This window comes from Aedes albopictus, chromosome 2 (genome assembly GCF_035046485.1).
Source record: "Aedes albopictus strain Foshan chromosome 2, AalbF5, whole genome shotgun sequence".
NCBI lineage: Eukaryota > Metazoa > Arthropoda > Insecta > Diptera > Culicidae > Aedes > Aedes albopictus.
The window spans coordinates 228,075,686-228,098,264 of NC_085137.1; the positions used below are offsets into that span (position 1 = coordinate 228,075,686).

General features: G+C 39.4%; 1 protein-coding gene across 5 annotated transcripts in view; it reads right to left on the reverse strand.

The window, feature by feature from the left end:
* Nucleotides 1–22,579, reverse strand: part of LOC109401369 (protein numb) — a 165,819-nt gene that overhangs the window by 8,693 nt on the left and 134,547 nt on the right. The window contains exons 1-3 of one of the 5 annotated variants that reach the window (XM_019673889.3): nt 20,186–20,707; nt 1,165–1,741; nt 807–1,055 (exon numbers count right to left, since the gene is read on the reverse strand). In XM_019673889.3, the coding sequence (XP_019529434.3) occupies nt 807–1,055; nt 1,165–1,242 (327 nt within the window). In that variant the 5' untranslated portion in view covers nt 1,243–1,741; nt 20,186–20,707. Of the gene's footprint in view, nt 1–806; nt 1,056–1,164; nt 1,742–13,089; nt 20,100–20,185; nt 20,708–22,579 lie in introns of those variants that run through there. The other 4 variants (XM_019673890.3, XR_009997651.1, XR_009997652.1 and 1 more) reach the window with 4 other exon arrangements.

Below are 22,579 nucleotides of genomic sequence, written 5' to 3' on the forward strand. Positions count from 1 at the left end.
TTTATCTTTTCTTTGATGTAATTCTAAATAAATGAAATCAATAGGGTCCATAGAGCGTCCTCCCCCTGACCGGCCCTTACCAGTAACTGAAGACCTATCAATGGTCGCAACCCCCTGTTCCCTTGGTCCGGGGCTGTCCGGCCTTTTCAAGTCCACCCTTCCCAGCTTTCAGGGACGTCTAGCTGGGGTCCGACTAGCCTTGGGAGCGGCGACTAGTAGCTCCTTACTTGACGGCTGCCTCACTCACACGCTTCTGCGATTGCTCATCATAAGCAATCGCGTAGACTTCGACACCTTCAACTTTACGAGTTCTGCCGTTGTTGCCGTGAGCTTGTCATTGTCCTGTTAGGCCACCATCGTTGACTTATAAAGTCTCATCAGGGCCTGCTTGACGTCCTTACTGATGTTTGTCTTCTTTCAAAGACGCAAAGTTAATGACAGTGTTAAGCCACCTCTATTGCAGAGATTCCATCTACTGTTATTGATGGCCCTCATCAACCACGCTCCATCCATATTCCATAACCTCTCCTGACAAGGGCTGACCAAGTTGCGCAGCTGCTTCCTTCTGTTTCCGTTCTCCTTAAAGGAGAACAAGCTAACCCACTTCTTGCGAAGGAACAGGTCGTCCGTAGCCGGCAGCCACTCAGCAAATCTTTTAGTGGAGAGGATGTAGTATTGACTCCTTCATTGATTGTTCAAGATGGTCCCCAATCCCACACAACATAAAACTTCTGCTCGGAAGTCTGATGAGCAGATTATCCCCCCATTGCAATGCATTGCTAAGAGAAGAAAAAAATACAACTTACCCGCAAAACCTTCAGTGCCTCCTCACACACCTGCATGCCGCGGGACTCGAACACCTCGACACAGCCCAGGTACTTCACCGGGAAGGTGCAGGTGGCCGACCGTACGGCCTGCTCGTCCGCCTGCCACTGGTGCGGTTTGGCCGCCTCCGGGACGCGGTCCTTGCGCCGGCGAAACGAATCGCGGAATGATTTCCTCAAACGATCCATCTTCTTCGGTGACCGTTTGCTCTGTCGAAAGGAGGCAGATTTCTGTCGAAAATTGAGAGAAGTCGATTAGTTTCAATTATATTGGAGAAACAAGTTGTTAGATTAAAGAAATGGATAGGCATCAGTCGCAACTAAACCAAAAGGTACCAACCGTGTTTTTGACATCACCAAAAGTCCCCCGGGTGAATCCCCGTTCCAGCGGTTCGTGTGATGACGTTGAATTCCCCATTGCTTGTGATCAACTTTCGTCGAATAAATAATTAACTATTCTCTTCCCGAGAGCACTAAAGTGCGGTTCTCATGCAATTCAACAAAAAAACAATGATACTACTGGAATACAATTCCAAACGTCCAGTGCAGAAAATAGTTGGGAGTTAATAAATTCTAAGGTTGATTAATTATCACATTCATGAGATTTCGTTTCGTCGTTGTCTGTCCTGGCCCGGACGACAGTGTGTTCCGCACACTCTGTGGCAGATGAAACGCAAAGTCGATGCTGCGCTACTTCACAACCAATTGACTGTTATGGCACTGCGACGCTGACGGTGACTACGGCAGTCACCACACCGGAGTCTCATAGAGGAATTAAATGTATCGCTCCAAGTCGTTGTGTATCGTCTCGTTGACCTTTTCCGCTTCTTGACGAGACGCGATGCGATGCGATGCGACGGCTGAACGGGTTCCAGCGAAATCTTTCTTTTCGCGCGGTTGGGGCTGGATGGAAAAAGCTGCAATAACGAACGATGACCATTAGAAATAAAATTCTCCGTGGCACGCACTACGCTCTGTTTGGCGACCGGCTTTGGTGGAGCGCCACACTTCCGCCCTCAGGCGGGTGCCCACCGCTGCCGGTTTAACCAGAGCATTTGTCCGTGTGCTTGAACTCGTTGCCGTTGGGGACTGAATAACTGAGGAAAGTCTGATGTCAGCAAAAGTGCGCGCAGAGTGGTTGTTGGTGGCAAAGGAAATAAAGAATGGTAGGTAATGACGTTGGGCGTGCAGCTGAGAATGGCATGGTGTTTAAGCTAATTATCCGATTTGTTCAGTGAAGTTGAAGGTCTCTTAGTGGTAGCCTTAGTGGAACCGGCTTATTTTTGTGAATAGAAGAACTAAAGGAAATACTTTAGAGGAAGCTACTAATACATATAACACACAATTTGATTCTAAGTTTGCACCTTAAATCGAGACACACTCTAGATCCAGGATGATGATTTAGTATTCATAAACAGTTCAGTATTCTATAAGACAGTGTTAAATCTCCATTTCAAAACTTTTTGGAAGCTGGAAGACCCAAACCAGTTCAAATATTGTAAAGTGATAAATTTGCTTTGAATTCCAATTTCTTTAAAAATACGGGCCACCCTAATTTTCATGTAATCTAATCTAATCTTTAACAATGTAATTTCAGGAAACAATCTTTTATCAAAAAAAGAATAAATATTCAAAAGGTTGACAGTTCAATCGCCACAAACTACTCGAACACAACAAAGAACAGTCTTTGATAAAATGAAAAAAAAAATGGCAGTACTACCACTAAACAATGTTACAAACTGTAAACAAAACCCCTTTTTTAAAGAAGGAAAAATCTCAAATGAAATTAGCAATACAAGCAGCTTGAAAATTTAAGCTGTCTGACAAACGTGACTTGACCATTTGACCTTATGCCCACTCGACCTAATGACCTTTTGCCTAAAATCCTGATACCAAAAAAATCAGTAGCTCAAATACATTTAGGAAAAATGTTGAAAATAATAACGGAAATTCACAACTTTAGCGTGACGTACTTAATAAATGCTTCATAAATGTTACTTGGAATTAATCCATCAATTACCATGCGCCTCCATTTCGTTCCATTGATACTTTGAAAATAATAACTAAACCGTTGAAACTATGTTTTTGGTTTTGAACGCACTGAGGGGGGTATATTCCAGCCTGTATAGTAATCAGACAGTCCATTTTAACGATCCTTCCTAGCGCATTTTTCCTTATACATAAGTGACCCGATTTTGTCAGCCCCTTTTCTTAACACATTTTTTACTCTCTTCAAAAACTCAAACATTTTTTCAAACTTTTTATTCCTCTATTTTCTGCATCTCAGCTGTAGTTTCATGATAAATATTATTAAATTGCTTAAAATGTGATCGTAAGATAATGAGAGCAAAAAGTTCGTCGCAAAATGGGGCTGACAAAATCGGGTCCTTACTGTATCTAGAACAGCCAAATATAAAAAAAATGTAGGCCAGGGGTTTCCAAACCATGCACCGCGAAGCCTTGCTAAGTGCACCGCGACACATTAAACCTAGTAGGATATTAGGGTCCATATGACTCAGACAGGCTCGCTGAACGTGCACAACGCTATAATGGTGCGCTCAACTTAGCTTCTTAGGAGGGTTTAAAAATATGATTACATTTCAAAGTATACAACCACATTAAAAATCTTATGAACTATTCTTATTCTTATATTCTTGGTGAACGGTCAAGATGGAAAAATCTACCAAGAAGCCCTTCACAATTAGAAAACCAATTTTCTGAGTAATATGTATAACAATGTCAGTAACTTCACACGAATAAGTACAGTAGTAGCTCTGAAAAAGCCATATATTTTAATTTTAAGCTACTTTAAAAGTGTATTAGGGTAATTCGCCAATGGGAAGCAAGCAGCTGCGTTTATGCTAGACCCAAGTAACCATTCGCCTTTTTGGTCTTATAGGGCTATTACTCGGCTAATATAGAGCATGTCAGTATTAGCACTACATGAGCCCGCGAGGCGAATAATAGTGCCTCGTGGTTACATGGGCAGTGCCGGTAGAGGCGCTTTTCTGATAAATGCGGTAAACGTGATAACAGTGTAAAGTAACAGCGAAGGTTGCGCTAGGAGATTGTAGACTGCGCTCGTGTTTCACGTGTAATTGCATATACAGCGGCGCCGCTTGGCACCTATCCGCTCGAAACAACATGCACAACACGGATGGAAAATGCCAGTATGGTGGTGCAATGAATTCTCTATTACTGCAATGAATCCGGATGAAACGCATAAGGATAATGGTTTTGTTTCTTATTTGCTACTTTTTGCCCCAGGGTACAAATCGCTGCGATGTGGAACAAGTGCAAGCAATAGATTTGTCCATACAAGAAAAATGATTTTACCTCAAATGTGGCGGTTCCATCTCTGAGAAAAACAAACTTTGTTTTCCTCCTATGGTTGAACGATTAGTACTGACATTTTTGTTTTCGTTTGTTTTCCCGTGCATAATTTCCCTTTCGTTAAATAATATGCAGTTGACGTCTAGATCCACTCATTCCTCATATGAGCGAGTAAAGACACTTAAACTTAGGCATAAGAGCCAGGTCATGAGGGGTAAATACCTGTGTCCCATCCCAGGAATCCAAGGACCAAGGAGTGACATTAACCTGCTTAGCAACGTCACTCCCATCGTTAATATTTCATATTCCAAAGCATGAATAGGAACGGTTGGTACGAGATGTCCCCGTTCTTTGATTTCAATAACAATAATAACGCTGTATAGTAGGCCTGGTCGCTTTAATGTTTAAAATACATCTTAGATGTCCTGCAAGGATTAAAAATGACAAGAAAAATGATGGAAATAGTCGATTCTATCATTTTCCATGATTCTTTCAATGAATGGCTGTGTATGTGTAGACTAGACTAGATGCACTCATTTCTTATACTTCACATTGAATTTGTATTCCCTTAAATTCCATTTTCTAAGAAAAAATAGAACATTTGTATGGGAAGTCTGTAACCCAAATGTTTGAGGTGGAAAATGTTTTTCATTTTTGCAGAAACCATTTTTTCGTGAAATTTTGTTCAAAAATGGTTTCTGCAAAAACGAAAAACTACTAAAAAAAATCTAAAGATACCTTGATCCATACTCTACATGTGCACGAAAACCGATTTTGAAAATATGGCTTCGTTATTTAATAAAAAATCAAAAACTAAAAAGTGAGGAAATGCTTCCAGTTTCGCCTTAAGCTAGATCATCCTTATGTTGGACGATTCTCGATAATTTTTGAACGGTTCAAGCTTTGTTCGAAATTGATGACGTATAACCCGGCATAAACCTATCATTGATCTGATTTTGATTTGGCCACCAAACCCTATATAGACTCAACAGTTACCCGATATAGGGCCAACAGTGATTCAACATTTGATAAAATTTCACCCGACTTTGACCCAACATCCGATAATTTTTCACTCTGGCGATTTTTTCCGGGTGTTTCGTATTTTCTGCCCATTGAATTCAAATGACAAGGAATCGCTTCTCATTTGAAGAGAGCTCTAATGGACTGAAATCGTTTTAAACATGACTAGATGCAAAAAAAATGACTAAAATATTTGACTAGAAGCGAAAACGACTGAAGAAAAGAATGCCTTTGAAAACCGCTGGAACACTCCTGGAAACCCATGGGACCCACTCAACCCCCTAGAACACCTTTGGAACGACCCTGAAATCCTTTAAAACTCTTAGATCGCTCTTGAACCCCTCTGGAACGCCCAGAAATACTCCTGGGACCCCATTAACACTCAGAAACCCTGTGGAACGCCATTGAAACCCATTGAAAACCCCTGGAACCTCCCTAAAGCCCTCTAGAACAACCCTGGAATATACCTGGAATCAAGGGCGTCCCCATGAAATGTACGGTTGGGTAAAATTAAAAAATGTCAGTTATGCCAGTGTTCAACAATTGGATCTAGAGGCATAATGATAGTGTGATAAAAAAAAATATTTTTTTCCAAATGAAATCACAATGAAAATGTGACTTTTATATTTGTGGTTGACTTGCCGGCAAAGTTCATTTCAAAACAGCAATTTCTTTGAAATTTATTTTAAGAGCTGTGGAGCGGACCTGGTCTGGTGGTTAGAACACAAGACTATCATGCCGAGGACCTGGGATCGAATCTCACTCCCGACATACTCACTAAAAGGTGGGTTCTTCCTTCGGAAGGGAAGTAAAGCGTAGGTCCCGAGATGAGCTAGCCTAGGGTTAAAAATCTCGTTAATACAGACAAAAAATAATAATTTCAAGAGTTGTGCAGTTCTTCAATCAATATTTCTGGCGTAAAATATGTATAATTTTGTAACTTAATTGGAGAAATATCGTGACACACATGTATACGCATCTACATCATAAGTTTACGTTGAGCAAAAATTACTTAAGTTAGATTTGCAGTAAAATTCTCAGATACTGTTCAAAATTTGGGTAGTGTTCAACAATTGGTGAATTACCCTATATTGCAAATCCTCATGGAACTATGCATTGTTTTGCATTTTTGAGCAGTGAAAAGAATTGTCGGACAAATGACGCACAAAACAAGCAACAAAGAAGGCGCGATGATTAATCTTTATCCCAACCGGTAACAGATAATGACATGATCTCAAAAAAAAATTGTTGCAGACAAAACGGAAGCTGAATTTGTTGCATACTTTCAACTCGTGAATAATCGATTATTACTAATCGAAAATCGAAAATCGAATCTGTATGGTGTCAGATCTTGAATAGGATTGCAGTGTTTACCGAATTAAAGTTATCGCTCGAAAATCACAATGCAAGGCTTAAAAATCTCTAAACCCGTGGTGTGCAATCTTTATCCTATTCTGTTCAAGTTGGAACAAACTTATGTCGCACTGGGTGGATTGTCGAAACAAATACGGGTTGCGACATTGTCATTATTGTTGCGTGATGGTTGAATTTTGATTCACTGGTTTTGAGTGATTTACGATGTTTTTTATATGAACACATTTTAAAAAATGAAAAATATTTGACCAAACAAGCCCAACAAATGATCAACACAACGTGAATCATAGCAACCTTGGATGAAAGTCGGGCTTCAATGGCAAATATTTGGCATACAGTCTAATGGCACCTTTACACATAAACGGATTTTGACTTTTTCAACTTTTTTTTTCGTGAAAACAACAATTTCATATCTTCCAAACAAAATAAAAAGAAATTTAAAATCAGCCTAGCGGTTTAAAAATAATCACTTACTTTTTTTTATTTTGGAAAACCTTTATTTTTGAGAATACCTTATCTTATTGGCTACCCTTATGACGGAATAAAAATACGTGTCTAGTTATTTTCGATGTACTACAAACCCACCAAACATTACGACGCGACATTCGGGGTTCCACTATATCGGATTTCTATGGAATAGCTGAATGGAAGTAAAAAAAACTACAGGTTTCCTGTATCAGTATAGGGGTATGGAACGCATCTTGATCAAGGCGAACTAATTTTCATCCTATCCAAAACAAAGCTAGTAAATGCTTATTGTTTTGTTTTTCATTTTTGTTTTTTTTTTATTAGGTGTGAACATGCATTATAATAAAAAGAACGGAAACAATCGATACAAAATGATCTATTTTTGAAATAGGCTGAGGCTAAACATAGTTGCATGAAGTAAAGATGAGTACTCAAAACTATAGTTAAGCATACGCAAGTTTGATATTTTGATAATTTTCTGAAAATACTGAGTTTTGTTTGTGTTTATATACCTATATGTCTTCTTTCTGATCCATAAACAAAAAAAATCCTGAAACAAAATGTTTGAATGAAACTTTTAAATTTTGTTCCAGAAATTTTCTAAACTGAGAATCCAGAATATTGGAAAATTCCTAAAAAAAACAATCACATTCATTCTCTCACTTATGATAGCTGCTCACAAACTCGCAAAATGTGAGTTCTTCCTTCGGAAGGGAAGTAAAGCATGGGTCCCGAGATGAACTAGCCTAGGGCTAAAAATCTCGTTAATACAGATAAATAAATAAATAATTCTATGATTGTTTCCTTCAATTTATTTTGAAATGAGAGCCTGAAGATGCCTTCATTATTCCGCCAAAAATTCAAGGGTATTCCCTGGTAATACTTTCAGAAAGTCCTCCGATAATTTTTTAAAGTAAATATACTGAAAAAAAACTCCTAAAAATTTACCATAAACGTAATTAAGGATTAATAAACCTATTATAGTGTATGTGAGAAGTTTCTAAACATTACGTTGAAAATTCCTTCAAAAGTTCAGTTTGAAAACAATTATTTCGAGAAATACCTTACAATGCCTCTGGACGGAGTTGTGTCTTTTATTTTATTTATTTTTTTAAGCCAGGTGGAAAAGACTTTCTTAAATATGTTTTGACCGCGGTTATACGGTTTTGTTAGAGCACATCGGTCAGTGTCAATCGACTATTTGTGTCGGTTTAACGAAAAGTGTTTGGTGGCACGGCTGAAAATTGAATCCATGACGCAATACAAATCGCTCAAGATTTTAAACACAAAGAGCTACAAAATCTTGATTTGTCGGCTTCGTAGCCGTGCGGTTGGACGCCAGTCGTCTAGGTATTTCATCAATCTCGGAATGTAGATTCAATCTCCACTACAGTGAAGCTTTTCATATGTGTTCAATACATATTCAAAAAGATAAAAAATATGTTGAACACTGCAAAATTTTTAAAATAAGTTCTTAAAAAAAATTGTAGCCGAAGTCTCTTTGATAATAAATTTTGGATCGTAAAGACAGTGAAGCAGAGCCCAAGTAACAATTTGATGCTGAATAATCGTTATTCCAACCACTTTACAGCAGCCTTCATTTAAACGAAAGCTAAGCACAAAATGTACAATCCTTTATTTAGACCCTAAACATCTAATTTTGGTGATTTTATCCAACCTTAAGCTGGCTTGAGGTTCATTAAAAGGTTGATTTAAGGCTTATTATGCGCTTAGTCAGCAATCAATTAAATTTATTGCATTTAATTAAAAATAAACAAAAAACATTTTTAAAACTTATTTTCACCATTTGCGGCTTGCTTCGGAATGTATAAATTAATCTATGGAAAAACTGGGAATTGAACTCGGAACTCCTGATTTATAGGCACTCATCACCTACACCACACACAAATGTATACATATACTCGAAAAAACGAGAGCATGTATCTGAATAATCAAGAACTTAAGTTGAACCAAAGCTGATTAAAGGTTGAACAACAGATGATTAATTCTGCATATTGCTGTACGTTTCAAAGCTGATCACAGAGATGCATGATATTCTATTCATTTTGATATTCAGCTATCTATGTATTGCTGATTAAAGAGGTTGAACAAGCAATACCTCAGACCAATATTCAGCTGTAATTGTATTCAGCCACTGCCACCAGTAACCAGTCAATGTTCAGCTAATACTATCACTATCCTCTAATTAATTCTTCCACACTCAAAATTCTTATTCGCACAAAGGTGTTCTCTACAAGCTCTCTACTAATTTCGGTTGAATAACCGAGAGATAAAAGCTTTGCCACTGAATTGGCAGCCTTAAGGCGAAACTGAATTTGATTTAATAAGGCTGTCATATTTTCAAAATCGGGTTCTATGCACATTTTGAAGAAGGATCAAGGTATCCTCTGATTTTTTTTTTCTGGTGGTACAGAAACCATGGAAAATTCCATAGAAAGGTCTTTGCAAAATTGATAAAAATAGTAAATGTGTATCGTATAGGAACCGATTTTGAGAATATTACTTTATTTAATTACAAACACAAATAGGCTCGCTGAACATGCTCCTAGGAGGGTTAAAGAGATTCATGCAAACAAATTGTGAATCGGTTGAAAATTGAGAAATGTATGCCACAAAAAGCGTAAGTATATTTTTATTATTCGAACATTTAACCACAGACAAACAGACGTGTCACTTGGAAGAAAATGCGATAAAAATCATCGTCACGCAAACATAGTCGCCCAATGCTAATTATGCTGTGGTACGCAAATCTACTGAGTAGATGGCGGTAGTGAGCAAACGTCAAACAGGAGCAAAAACGATGCGAGCGCCATGAGCGAGCGATTTGCGAACTACGGAATATTTGAATAATCCGTTAAAAAGTGAAACGATGGGAAGTGAGTAGAGTGAGACGTCTGTTTGTCTGTGATTTAACGGCGTTTGCACCACCTCTAAATCTCAACTCAGCTTCAACTTAGAAGTTTCTCTTTGTATATGAACTGAATCTTGAAAAGCTAACAAATTCCAGTTTTCAACAACTATTGAAAAATACGCCACACCCTAATGTGTAACTCTTACACATTTTTGTGTAGTTTGGAAATTGGGTTTTTAAATTAAGAAAAATGTATTGATTTTTTGATTTTATACGAAAGAGCACCTTTTTCTGAACCACCATGATTTTTTTCAGATTTTTAGAACTTCATTTTGGTACCTAAAATTGATTTCGAAGAAAATTTTCGAAATTACCTTTTGACAGCTGGTCAACTGCTTGACAGCTCCGCCCAGTACAAAATGCGACGAGGGGTGATTCGACAAATCGCTCCCATACAAACTTCAAACTGATTTTAAAATAGGTTCCCGGGCACAGAAATTCATGAAAATTTGGATTTCGGCTCAGTTTTGCATGCAGATTCTGAATATGGAATTATCTCAACACCGCTAAAGAAGCCAATTATGCACTTAGGGGCGATTTCTTCACCCTGGCTTAAGCGTTAAGCCAGGTTTAACTGTATGGATAAGCCTGGCTTACCGATTATGCCGAGGTGAAGAAATCGGCCCTTAAGGTCTTCACCTTTTAGTGCTTAGCGATTTGAGCGTGTTCAGTAGATGAAATATGCAATGCTTTCCCCACTGTCCTAGATACTCCGTATTAAGGTATAAATATACAGGGTGTTAGGTTCCTGAGTGCAAACTTTTTAAAGGGTGATAGAGGACCATAAATGGTGAAAAAATTGTTCTACACATATGGTCAAATCTCAACCGTTACGTAGTTATTGAACTTCCCATGTTTTTGACTTTTATTGCCTTAACTGGCTATAACTTTAAAATGGTCAAACTTGTCGCAAGTTTTTTTAGCCTAATTCAATAGATTTTTGAATTTTTTTATCAAATGGCATCTTTGAACCGATTGGTTTACACTCAGTAGCAAAAAAAAAAGCCGAGCTGAATTTTTCTACCAAAATCCGTCATGTCCAATCTGCTGCAACTTTGGCAATTATCAATATTTTTAGCTGAAAATTTTACCACTTCATCATCATTATATTGATCATGTATGGACAAAATTTCAAATTGATATAAATTATATATTTTGAGTTATAAAAATTTATATGAAAAAATCCATTTTTGGACATATTTTTTTCAAAAATCCGTATTTCAGTGAAAAATTTAAGTAGCTTCATGAAAATTTGACTGCAGCGTCTGTAAATATAGGAAATGTTGTGATCAAAATTTGAAATGTTTTCATTCATCGGTTTGGGCCACAGAAATCGTCAAAGTTGAAGTACCAATATGGGTGCCTACAGTTTTCACTCCATATTGACCATGCTGAATCACCGGTGCAGAAAAAAAGCCGAGGTCAATTCGTGCCATTAATGTTTAGATCTAAGTTTTAACAAACAATCCATCTTGTATGACATATTTTTATAATTTTTTGTGTGGGCTGCTAGTTATCTATGACATTCTACACGTAACACATAGTGCGTTACGCGTTACACGTAATGCGTTACAAATATACATATGTTAGTGAATATACAAGTAGTTTGTATAATTTACAAATTTTGGCAACTGTAAAAACATTATCATAAGCAAACATGTGACGTTACATGCCTTACTATATCATTCTTTGTGGCTCTAAATTATACCCCTCAACTTATTTGCTTATAATAATGTTTTTACAGTAACCAAAATTTTTATATTATACAAACTACTTGTATATTCACTAACATATGTATATTTGTAACGCATTACGTGTAACGCGTAACGCAATATGTGTTACGTGTAGAATGTCATAGATAACTAGCAGATCACACTAAAATTTATAAAAATATGTCATACAGGATGGATTGTTTGTTAAAACTTAGATCTAAACATTGATGGCGCGAATTGACCTCGGCTTTTTTTCTGCACCGGTGTTTCAGCATGGTCAATATGGAGTAAAAACTGTAGGCACCCATATTGGTACTTCAACTTTGACGATTTCTGTGGCCCAAACCGATGAATGAAAACATTTCAAATTTTGACCACAACATTTCCTATATTTACAGACGCTGCAGTCAAATTTTCATGAAGCTACTTGAATTTTTCACTGAAATACGGATTTTTGAAAAAAATATGTCCAAAAATGGATTTTTTCATATAAATTTTTATAACTCAAAATGTATAATTTATATCAATTTGAAATTTTGTCCATACATGATCAATATAATGATGATGAAGTGGTAAAATTTTCAGCCAAAAATATTGATAATTGCCAAAGTTGCAGCAGATTGAACATGACGGATTTTGGGAGAAAAATTCAGCTCGGCTTTTTTTTTTGCTACTGAGTGTAGTTGAATAACTAAATTTTTAGAGCAAATAGCTCAAAAGTAGTGTGTTTTAATTTGTTTTTGTGTCAATTATCTTTGAAAAATGCGTAATGATTTAAAATTCTTTCTTTGGCAGAGTTGTGGCCCTTGTTCCACTCTATTATTCGTTCTTTGACATCAAACTTCTATCTCTTATCATTTTCTTGAAATATCGATTTAAACGTCGCATTTCAGATCATAAATTTGCAATCGTCATGGTAAGCACTTTTTTACGCACTGTGCCGCACATTTAAATCAAAATTGCAAGAAAATGATAAGACTTAGAATTTTGGCGTCAAAGAACGAATTGTGGAGTGGAACAGAGGCCACAACTCTGCCAAAGAAAGAATTTTAATTCATTACGCATGATTCAAAGATAACTGACATAAACAAATTAAAACACACTATTTTTAGCTATCTTGCTCTAGAAAACTTAGTTATTTAACTAAACCAATCGATTCAAGGATGCCATTTGATTGAAAATTCAATAATCTTTCGAGTAAGGGTAAAAAAACTGCGATAAGTTTGACAATTATAAAGTTATAGCCTGTTAAGGCAATAAGTGTAAAAGCATGGGGAGTTCAATAACTACGTAACGGTTGAGATTTGACCATATGCGAGAACAAATTGTTTCACCATTTATGGTCCTCTATCACCCTTTAAAAAGTTTGCACTCAGGAACCTAACACCCTGTATAATAAACTCGTTTTTTTTCCAAATGATCAAACCTCTTTGATAAGTATTTAAGATTTATATTCCACTACTATACTAGCACAGATATTTTGTGAATCCACTTCCATAGATGAATCATCACTCCAATAACAGATCATCCCACCTGATTCCGATTCACAAAGAGTATCACCACGATGACTAACTTCACTGTTCCATACAATATCACACAAACAATCTTTTGCACAACATTTCCAAGCACGAAATGATTGTAAATCACGCAGGATTTGCTCGCGCTTCTTCCACAGTTACAGAGTCGTAAATCTTAACGCATATCCTCCGTACAAAGTAGGTAACGAGCAAACATCTCAGAACACCGTCATATGCTTCAGAACGCATTTCAATTAAACCAAACATGTATTAAATACACCAACTTCCGCTCATAATTCCGCTCATAAATCCATTTAAAATCACTCAATTCAACGCCATGTACGCAGTAGTGGTATTTCTTCTTGCAGCACTTGTTGGAGCAGACCGTTTACTTTTCACTTTCCCTACGAGAGGAGGGTTGTTCGTACAAGCACAAACTATAACAGTGAATCAATCACACCCCTTAAAATTTAGGTAACCCAATATTGAATACACTGCGAAGACAAAAAATAACGATGTCACGAACAAAAAAAACGCTCCACAGCTTCCAGACATTCGAGTCTCACTCAAAACACGTCACGGTGCAGCTGCCGCTCCGTTCGATTTTTTCTCTCTTCTGTTTGCGCGTGAACTCCGTGAGGTGACTCAGTAACTTTTTAAGATATGATTAACAAAAAATCACTGCTTTTCAATTCATTTGCGTTGGCGCTTATACTTTCACATTTTCCTCGAAAGAGGAAATCATAAACAACACCGAAATTAATTTGAGGGCACTTAACGGTTACCGGGTTCCCCCTCGACTTCAGAACCGTGCACCATCGCGATCCTCGTAATGTGAGAAAATTAAATTTTTTTTTTTTTTTTTTATCTAGTTCGTTTATTTATGGCTCAATCGCGTTCAACGCTTTACGGAGCCGGGATTCATTTTTTGTATTCAATAACATACAACGATATTGCTTTCTTATATCAAGGTTAGTACTGGGTGGAGGCCAGGGTACTCGTGGCTGCTCGAGGTTAGCGGGTCACATATTTTTAAGGAAAGGCATGGTCAGGATAAGGTTTCAGGGTTTGCTGTAGCACATCCGGGAGGTATCATGGCTTTTTGCGTCGCCTCTGGTGTTGGCATGGGCTTGTCACGGATTCTCATCTGCCGGATGGCCAGGAACAAAACACAAAAGGACAAAACATAGAGAAAAAAAAAACTGAAGCGAAAAAACATAGGGAGATTAAACCTTTATACAACACATGCGAAGAAACTCATAAATGGACCGCATATAGATTAGATCGCGGGTTCCCAATACATCTCTTACTGGAACAAAGGGTTGTCTACCTCGGGCCTCAAGGGTATCCAATAGTAGCGCTCTGGAGGCGTCATTATCCGGGCATTGCCAAACTACGTGGTCGATGTCATCATAACCGGAACCGCACTTAGTGCAAATATTGTCGAGCGCAAGATTTATTCTATGCAAATGCGCGCCTAGCGAGTAATGGTTGGACATAAGTCTTGACATCACACGTATGAAGTCTCGACCTTCATCCAAACCGTAATGCCACGCTCGCAAAGAAACATTAGGAATAATAGAATGTAACCACCGTCCCAGTTGGCCATCTCGCCAATCATGTTGCCAACTTTGAAGAGAACTCTGACGAACTAAATGGAAAAATTCATCGTGTGAAATTCTTCTATCATAGATCTCACCTTCCTGTGCGCCCACCTTTGCGAGAGAGTCCGCCTTCTCATTGCCATAAATTGAGCAATGTGAGGGGACCCATACAAAGGTAATCTTGTATGATCTTTCGACCAGTGCATACATCTGCTCTCTTATTTTTGTAAGAAAGTAAGATGCATGCTTTACAGGTTTCATCGACCGGAGTGCCTCAATCGAACTAAGGCTATCCGAGAAGATGAAGAAGTGGTCTGCGGGCATGTTGGAAATCATCCCCAAAGCGAAGTCGATTGCTGCCAGCTCAGCAACATAAACTGAACAAGGTTCTTGAAGTTTCCGGAAGGCGGTGGAATTTTCGTTGAAGACACCGAAGCCAGTGGACCCATTAATTCGAGACCCATCAGTGAAGAATCTCTTACAGGAATTGACATTTTGGTACTTTTCGTTAAAAATGCGAGGAATGGATATACACCGAAGTTGATCTGGTATTCCATGAATTGCTTGTTTCATGGACAGATCGTATTTAACAGAGGAACTGTCATTGGTGAAGTGTGCACGAGGAGGATTATAACCTGGGAGGCTTATGTCAGATGACATGTAGAACAGATAAATTCTCATGAATTTTGACTGAGTGTTCAGTCTGAGCATGTCTTCGAAGTTTTCAATTACAAGTGTGTTGCTTACTCCACATTTAATAAGTAACCTTAGCGAGAGTTCCCAGAAGCGGTTCTGGAGAGGTTTCACCCCTGCCAGGACCTCTAGGCTCGCATTATGCGTTGAGTGCATGCAGCCGAGGGCAATGCGCAGACAACGATATTGAATTCGTTCCAATTTTATTAGGTGGCAGTTTGCTGCTGAGTGGAAACAGAAAGAGCCATACTCGAGAACAGAGAGAATAGTCGTTTTGTAAAGTTTTATGAGGTCTTCCGGGTGAGCACCCCACCATGTTCCGGTAATTGTGCGTAGAAAATTGATCCTTTGCTGACATTTTTGCACCAAATACTTAGTTTGGGTACCCCAAGTGCCTTTTGAATCAAACCAGACCCCAAGGTATTTCGAAGTCAAAGATTGGTCGATTTCTATTCCCAAAAGATTGAGTTTCAGTTGGGCTGGGTTCCGCTTTCTGGAAAACACAACCAATTGAGTTTTTTGCGGAGCAAACTCGATCCCCAAATCTCTTGCCCAAATGGACAGATTGTTTAAGGAACTTTGCAATGGTCTTTGCAACATTTCTGCATGTGGGCCTTTTAGAGAAACCACAGCATCATCTGCAAGTTGTCTTAGCGTGCATTGTCCTTCTAGACAGCTATCAATGTCTTTCACATAAAAATTATAAAGCAAGGGACTTAAACATGAGCCTTGGGGTAGGCCCATGTAGCTAATTCTGGAAGTAGTCAGTTGTCCGAGATTGAAGCTCATATGTTTTTCTGACAACAAATTATACAAGAAATTGCTTAAAGTTCCTGGTAGTCCACTATTGTGCAGTTTTTCTGACAATATTTCTATGGAAACTGAATCAAAAGCGCCCTTAATGTCCAAGAAAACTGAAGCCAATTGCTCCTTTTCCGCAAAGGCTAGTTGAATATCTGATGAAAGCAACGCTAGACAATCGTTTGTTCCTTTACCCTTGCGAAACCCGAACTGAGTATTTGAAAGCAAGTTATTCGATTCAACCCAATGGTCGAGTCGCGATAGGATCATTTTTTCTAACAATTTCCTTAAACATGATAACATTGCAATTGGGCGGTATGAATTATGATCAGACGCTGGTTTACCAGGCTTTTGAATAGCTATTACTTTGACCTGTCTCCATTCTGGCGGAACAATGTTGTTCTCCATGAATGAGTTGAACAGGTCTAGTAATCGTCTTTTCGCGATATCTGGGAGATTCTTAAGAAGATTGAACTTGATCATATCGCGTCCCGGAGCGGAATTGTTTGATGAAAGAAGAGCCATAGAAAATTCCAGCATAGTGAAGGGTCTGTCCAGAGAACCGTCTCTTGGGGATGTTTCCCAAGAAATCGGTTGTGCTGGGACTGAGTCTGGGCAGACCTTTTTCGCGAAGCTGAATATCCAACGGTTGGAGTATTCGTCACTCTCATTAGAAGAAGAGCGGTTTCGCATGTTGCGAGCCACTCTCCAAAGCGTTGTCATTGAAGTTTCTCTTGAGAGACCCTCAATGAAGTGTCGCCAATAACTACGCTTCTTCGCTTTCAGCAGGTTCTTCAGCTGTCTTTCGAGCTTAGCGTACTCTTGATAAAGATCTGAGGTACCGTGCCTACGAAAAGTTTTGAAAGCATCAGATTTTTTAAGATACAACTGGGTGCAATCATCATCCCAGCCTAGTGTGGCTGGTCTTCTTTTGAAGCTTGCACTTGGAACTCGTCGTTTTTGTGATTCTAATGCACTCTTGTATACCAGTTCAGACAGGAATCGATACTCATCCAAAGGTGGAAGGGGGTTGAATGATTCGATGCCAAAAGATACCGCTTCTGCATATTTTTGCCAATCGATATTCCTTGTGAGGTCAAAAGGAACCGGAATTGGTTGATCTGACCTTTCACTATTATGCTTTATGGTGGTTATTATGGGCAAGTGATCACTACCATGAGGATCCTCGATTACCTTCCACAAGCAATCGAATGATAGTGAACTTGATCCCAGTGTTAGGTCAAGACGACTTTCTTTGCCGTCAGATGCAATACGTGTCACTTCACCTGTATTTAAAATGTTCAAATTGAAATCGTCGCACAAATCATAGAAAATGGCCGCTCTATTATCGTCATATGGTTCGCCCCACCCTGTACCATGTGCGTTCATATCACCCAGAATTAAAACTGGATGTGATAGTGCAGAAATCGCATTCCAAAGATGACGGCGGTTAATAGAAATTCTTGGAGGAATGTAAACGGAAGCTACGCAAAGATCTTTACCCTTTACGTTTATTTGGCAAGCGACGATTTCTACGCCAGGATGAGTTGGGATTGGAATTTTATAAAATGAGTTACTTTTTTTGATCCCCAATAGTACTCCTCCGTAATGGTCATCTCGGTCCTGGCGAATAATGTTGAAGTCGTGGAAGTTGAGTTCGTCTTCAGAAGAAAGCCATGTTTTACAAAGTGCAAATATATCACAATCAGAGTTGTGAACCAAAAATTTAAACAGGTCTAATTTAGGTTTTAAACTATGACAGTTCCACTGTAGTACAGTGATCATATTCTGGACCTCGGTTGATGAATTATCCATCAAAAGATATGATCGAAGCAAGGAGGGGCCATGATTGTGTCAAATTCCGAAGATACTCTTCTACTGCTTGGAGAAAAATGTCTAGTATGCCTCTGAAGGAGTCGGAAATTCCGAGGGCATCATATAAGCGATCCACAAGGGCCCTAAAAGTGAACAGTCCTCGTTTGGGCTTGATAGATTTTGTTGAAATTCGAGGAGCTTTTGTGGCTTTTTTCTTGCCACCTTGTCGAGTATTTCTTTTTGAAGTATACTTAACAGTTGGAGGCGGAGGTTCTAGGTCCTTGCTGCAGCAAGGAACTGCACCATCAGAGACCTGCTTCTTCGGAGTTTTTAAATTCCCTCCGCCTCCTTTGGTAGTTGTCAAACTTTTGAGGGAAGACTTTATGAAAACCTTTCGGCGCAATCCCGGGGAAGATGGTGACTTCCTTTTTCCGGATGCGTGTACCTCCGAAAAGGATCCACCCTCATCAGTTTCGCCATCGTCCTGATCATCGGAAGACAACTCCTGATAGGGATTTTCAACTGGGACAGCTGACTCAGACATTATAGCGGGCGGATTCGATGATTTCACCATTTCCGCGTATGTCTTCTTGGAGCGCTTAATTATGGAGCGACTCTCATTTTGAATACGCTTTTTATAGGCCGGGCATTTTTGCAAGTCGTGAAGTTCTTTACCACAGTAGCTACATTTTTCAGCTTCCTGTGTGCAAGACTCGTCGAGATGAGCTTGGTTGCATTTGCCACAACGGGGCTTGTTGTCGCAAAAGCTAGCACTGTGACCAAACTGCTTGCATTTGGTACAATTAAAAACCTTCGGCCTAAAAAGACGTACTGTGTAAAAAGCATTATCAATTACCACAAATTCTGGGAGGACGGAGCCTGGGAATGTCACTCGAAAAGACCCTGACGGTGAGTAAACTTTCTTGTCACCTTCCATGGATGCCTTTTGAAGAGGTTTGCAATCAAGAATACTCACATCAGCGATCGACCTATTATTGAACCGGCCTACACCGGTCTTGATGTCGTCGCAGGTCAGCGTTTCGTCGAGGATCTTCCCCTCCACCTCCACTTCTCGTGCATTTATGTATAGGGCATATTCACATGAGAACAACTCGTGCTGGACAATTTCATTTGCTGCTTTGTAACTAGGTGCGGTTACACGCAGCTTGGACTGTTTCACTTGGTGAATAACAGTCCCGGGATACTTACGCGTCAGCTCTCGAGAGATTGAGAGCACATTCAAAGGTTTGCATTTGCGCCGGAAATAGACAACCCAAGGCCCAGGCGAAGATGGCTGGTAAAACCGCGTCCGAGCAATAATATCTTTAGGAGGCGATCCGCCTCCATTCGGATCGTCCATGTGGTAGTTCAAATAAAATTCAATTTATGTTTACTTTGACGCACACGCTATGCAGTGTCAAAAGTAATTAAAAAACGAGAGAACAAAATGAAAAAGAAATAAACCAAAAAAAAATAACTTTGAAAACTTTTTACAAGTTTTTATACTGTTCCACAGAACGTGGGTTGGGAACCACTGCTATAGAATAGCAGTCAGACAACTATCTCGTGTTCACGTGATAGACTGTGGAATGGGAACAATGAGGCGAGAGCGTATATCGAAAATACTTATCTATTGATACAGTACTGTAGGTAGCACGGTGATGACGACTCGGATACACACAAGCTGACGTTGCTGATGTTTGTCCCTCTCGTCGCACTCGCCGCCGCGCCGCCCTCGATGAAAACTGTTGCCCACAAACGGTGGCGTGGGTTTTTAATTACCGGTGGAATCGTACACGTATAGTGTCGACTTCCTTCACGACGATCGCGTTAATCGCCTTAGGCAAATCACTCTCGTCCTCGGTGGGAATAGCGCACGATATAAAAACCACTTTGTGGAGAAAAAACTCCACCGGCTACGAAATTGTTTGCCTGCGATGAGACACGGTAAACACAACCGGCTGCTGAAAGCGATCGGTAAGGAATGAGAAAATTAAATTATTCTAATCCACTCTGGGCGCACTCCCTCCTGAACGCGGTTGAGGTTATGACATCTCTCACGATAAATCATTCATAAAAATGAGACACTTACAGCACGAATTTGAATTTTCCCAAACAAGATAAAAAAATAACACGGAAATCAATCACGTTCGTTCTTACTGGATGCACTAATCTAAGAATCACGCTCGGCACTAAAACGTCACCTCGTCCGCTCGCGGGACGTCACTTCTATCCGAGCGCAAGAATCCAAACTGACATATCAGCACGGACAGCAGGAAAAATTCCTTCCCATCCAGCAGTGGCCGAACATCAACACTACTTCCATATTCATCATCGTCCACGGCGATATCGAACTTTTGTTGGTGTGCTAATGTGTACACGGTTGCGTCGCGACAGCCTCGAAATCCCCGACTGAGGTGACGGTATGGCATATCGGACCGTCTGACTGCCTGCCTTGCCTTCCGTGCGGACGGAGATATGCCGTGCCGCGACTTGCTTTTTGCTCTCGGATATCCACCTCTTTCTCGCTCACACCGCCCGACCAGCGTCGATCAAAATCGCATCGCTTCAGGTATTGAAGGCGCTGTAGTGGTGGTACCTTCCGACCAACGACGTTCATCGAACACCTCACCAAACCAGTCAGCCAAACGTTCTTCTATAACGGTAACGAATGATATGCCTCGGAGTGGTTACAACTACCAGCGAACGGAGTTTACCTTTACCTGTGCTGCTGCTGGTGCTGATCGAACAGCCCAACACACAAGCTGATGGGTTGGCTGGAACAAATACGAACACCTGAGGAAATGGATGGAGGAACCAACGAACGATTCGAACAAAAACGGTCGGCGGCGTGAGGTTGTGGAACGAACTTGGGACGACGGACGGCGATAGGTTGCATGCTTTCTTCGATTACCTGAGTCAAAACAACCAACGCCGCCGCGTCAGTCTCAGCTATTTTGGAATGGGATTGGTTTGCGTCGAAGCGGGTCGTGATTTAAAACTGGTAGGCTTTAGGTGGAGACGGGATGTGAACAATCTCGCGGATGATTCATTGTGTGGGTTGGTGGGGTTTAAGCCCAATAATGGTTGGGACCCCGAGGCCAACGTCGAGCGTGACGAAGGTCACTGCTGTACGAGACCTGGCTTGTGTGCACATAAGACCTTGGTGTCAGGGTTATGCGGAAGAACTTCGTATATTTTCCTGTAAAATTGCAATTGGACTATTTTCTCGGAATCTGATAAACAACTGCTGTGCTAGTGTTATTCCTCGATTTGTGGTCCCTAATAATTCAATCAATAACTGTGTAAATGTTCATAGAACACTATGCTAAGAAGATGAGTTATCCCAGTTGCAACTTAATGAAAGAAATAACAAGAAAAAGGAGTAGTAGGACCCTTTCTGCTACCGTATAAAGGGATTCCGGAAATGGAAATATATCAAAGTTCATTTATACGTAGTGTCACCCATTTTACGCTCAATTTTAGCTAATTTTCGGACGTCTGTTCGCTTATTTGAGACACTAGCATTTAAACGTATTGGATATAACACAACTGAAAATTTGGGGACCTACTATTTATTGCTATTCATACGCCTTGCAGATGGAGACGCATGGTTGTTAGTAATTTTGAATTAAGTGACCAATTTCTCGAACCAAATAGTAACTTACCGATAACAAAAAAGTGACTAAATACAGGTCAGACTCGATTATCCGGAGTCTGGTTCTGATGATTTTTAAACATATATCTGGGGAACGGAATGCTCTATAAAGCTGAAATTTTGACATTTTGTCAAGCCAATTTTGATTAGTGATCAGTCAACATTTCAGCTTCTTACAGCATTCCGTTTGCGAGATATTATTTTGTAAAGCGCCAGAACCTGACTCCGGATAATCAAGTCCAACCTGTAGTGGCTTTTGGCATAATAAATATTATATAGGACTAAAAATTACTAGACGAACTTGATTGAGAAAACCCTGGCGAACATTTTCAATAAAAAAAAACTTTCACACTCATTAAAAAGAAACTGTAGCATATAGGGTAGAGCCAATTTAGCACTATTTCGACCAAAAAGCTTACAAATGATATTTTTAATAAACATTAATTCAGTTTTGTGTACAGGATTTGCCGAAAAACCTATTTTAATTTTGAATTGTTTCCTTATTTTTTTGCTCCTTTGCAACTGTAGTGGCGGGTTGTTAAGTTTTACCTCCAAAATAGGAATCGTGTGCTTATAGTTGGTGTAAGTGATTTATTAGCAAAAACTGCAATAAACAATGGTCTTTACATTTTTCCTAGCAAATTTATGTGAAAAAATACCGATTAACGTTTTCAGACCTTTTATTTTGTGGTATTAATAATTTTATTTAATTATTTTACTACAAGGAACTACTAATAACAATAGGGGTGCACATTTAACCTATTGTGCAGAACTTGATGGGCTCAGATGGGCACGTCGCTGATGAACGTAAATAGATAGAGTTAATGT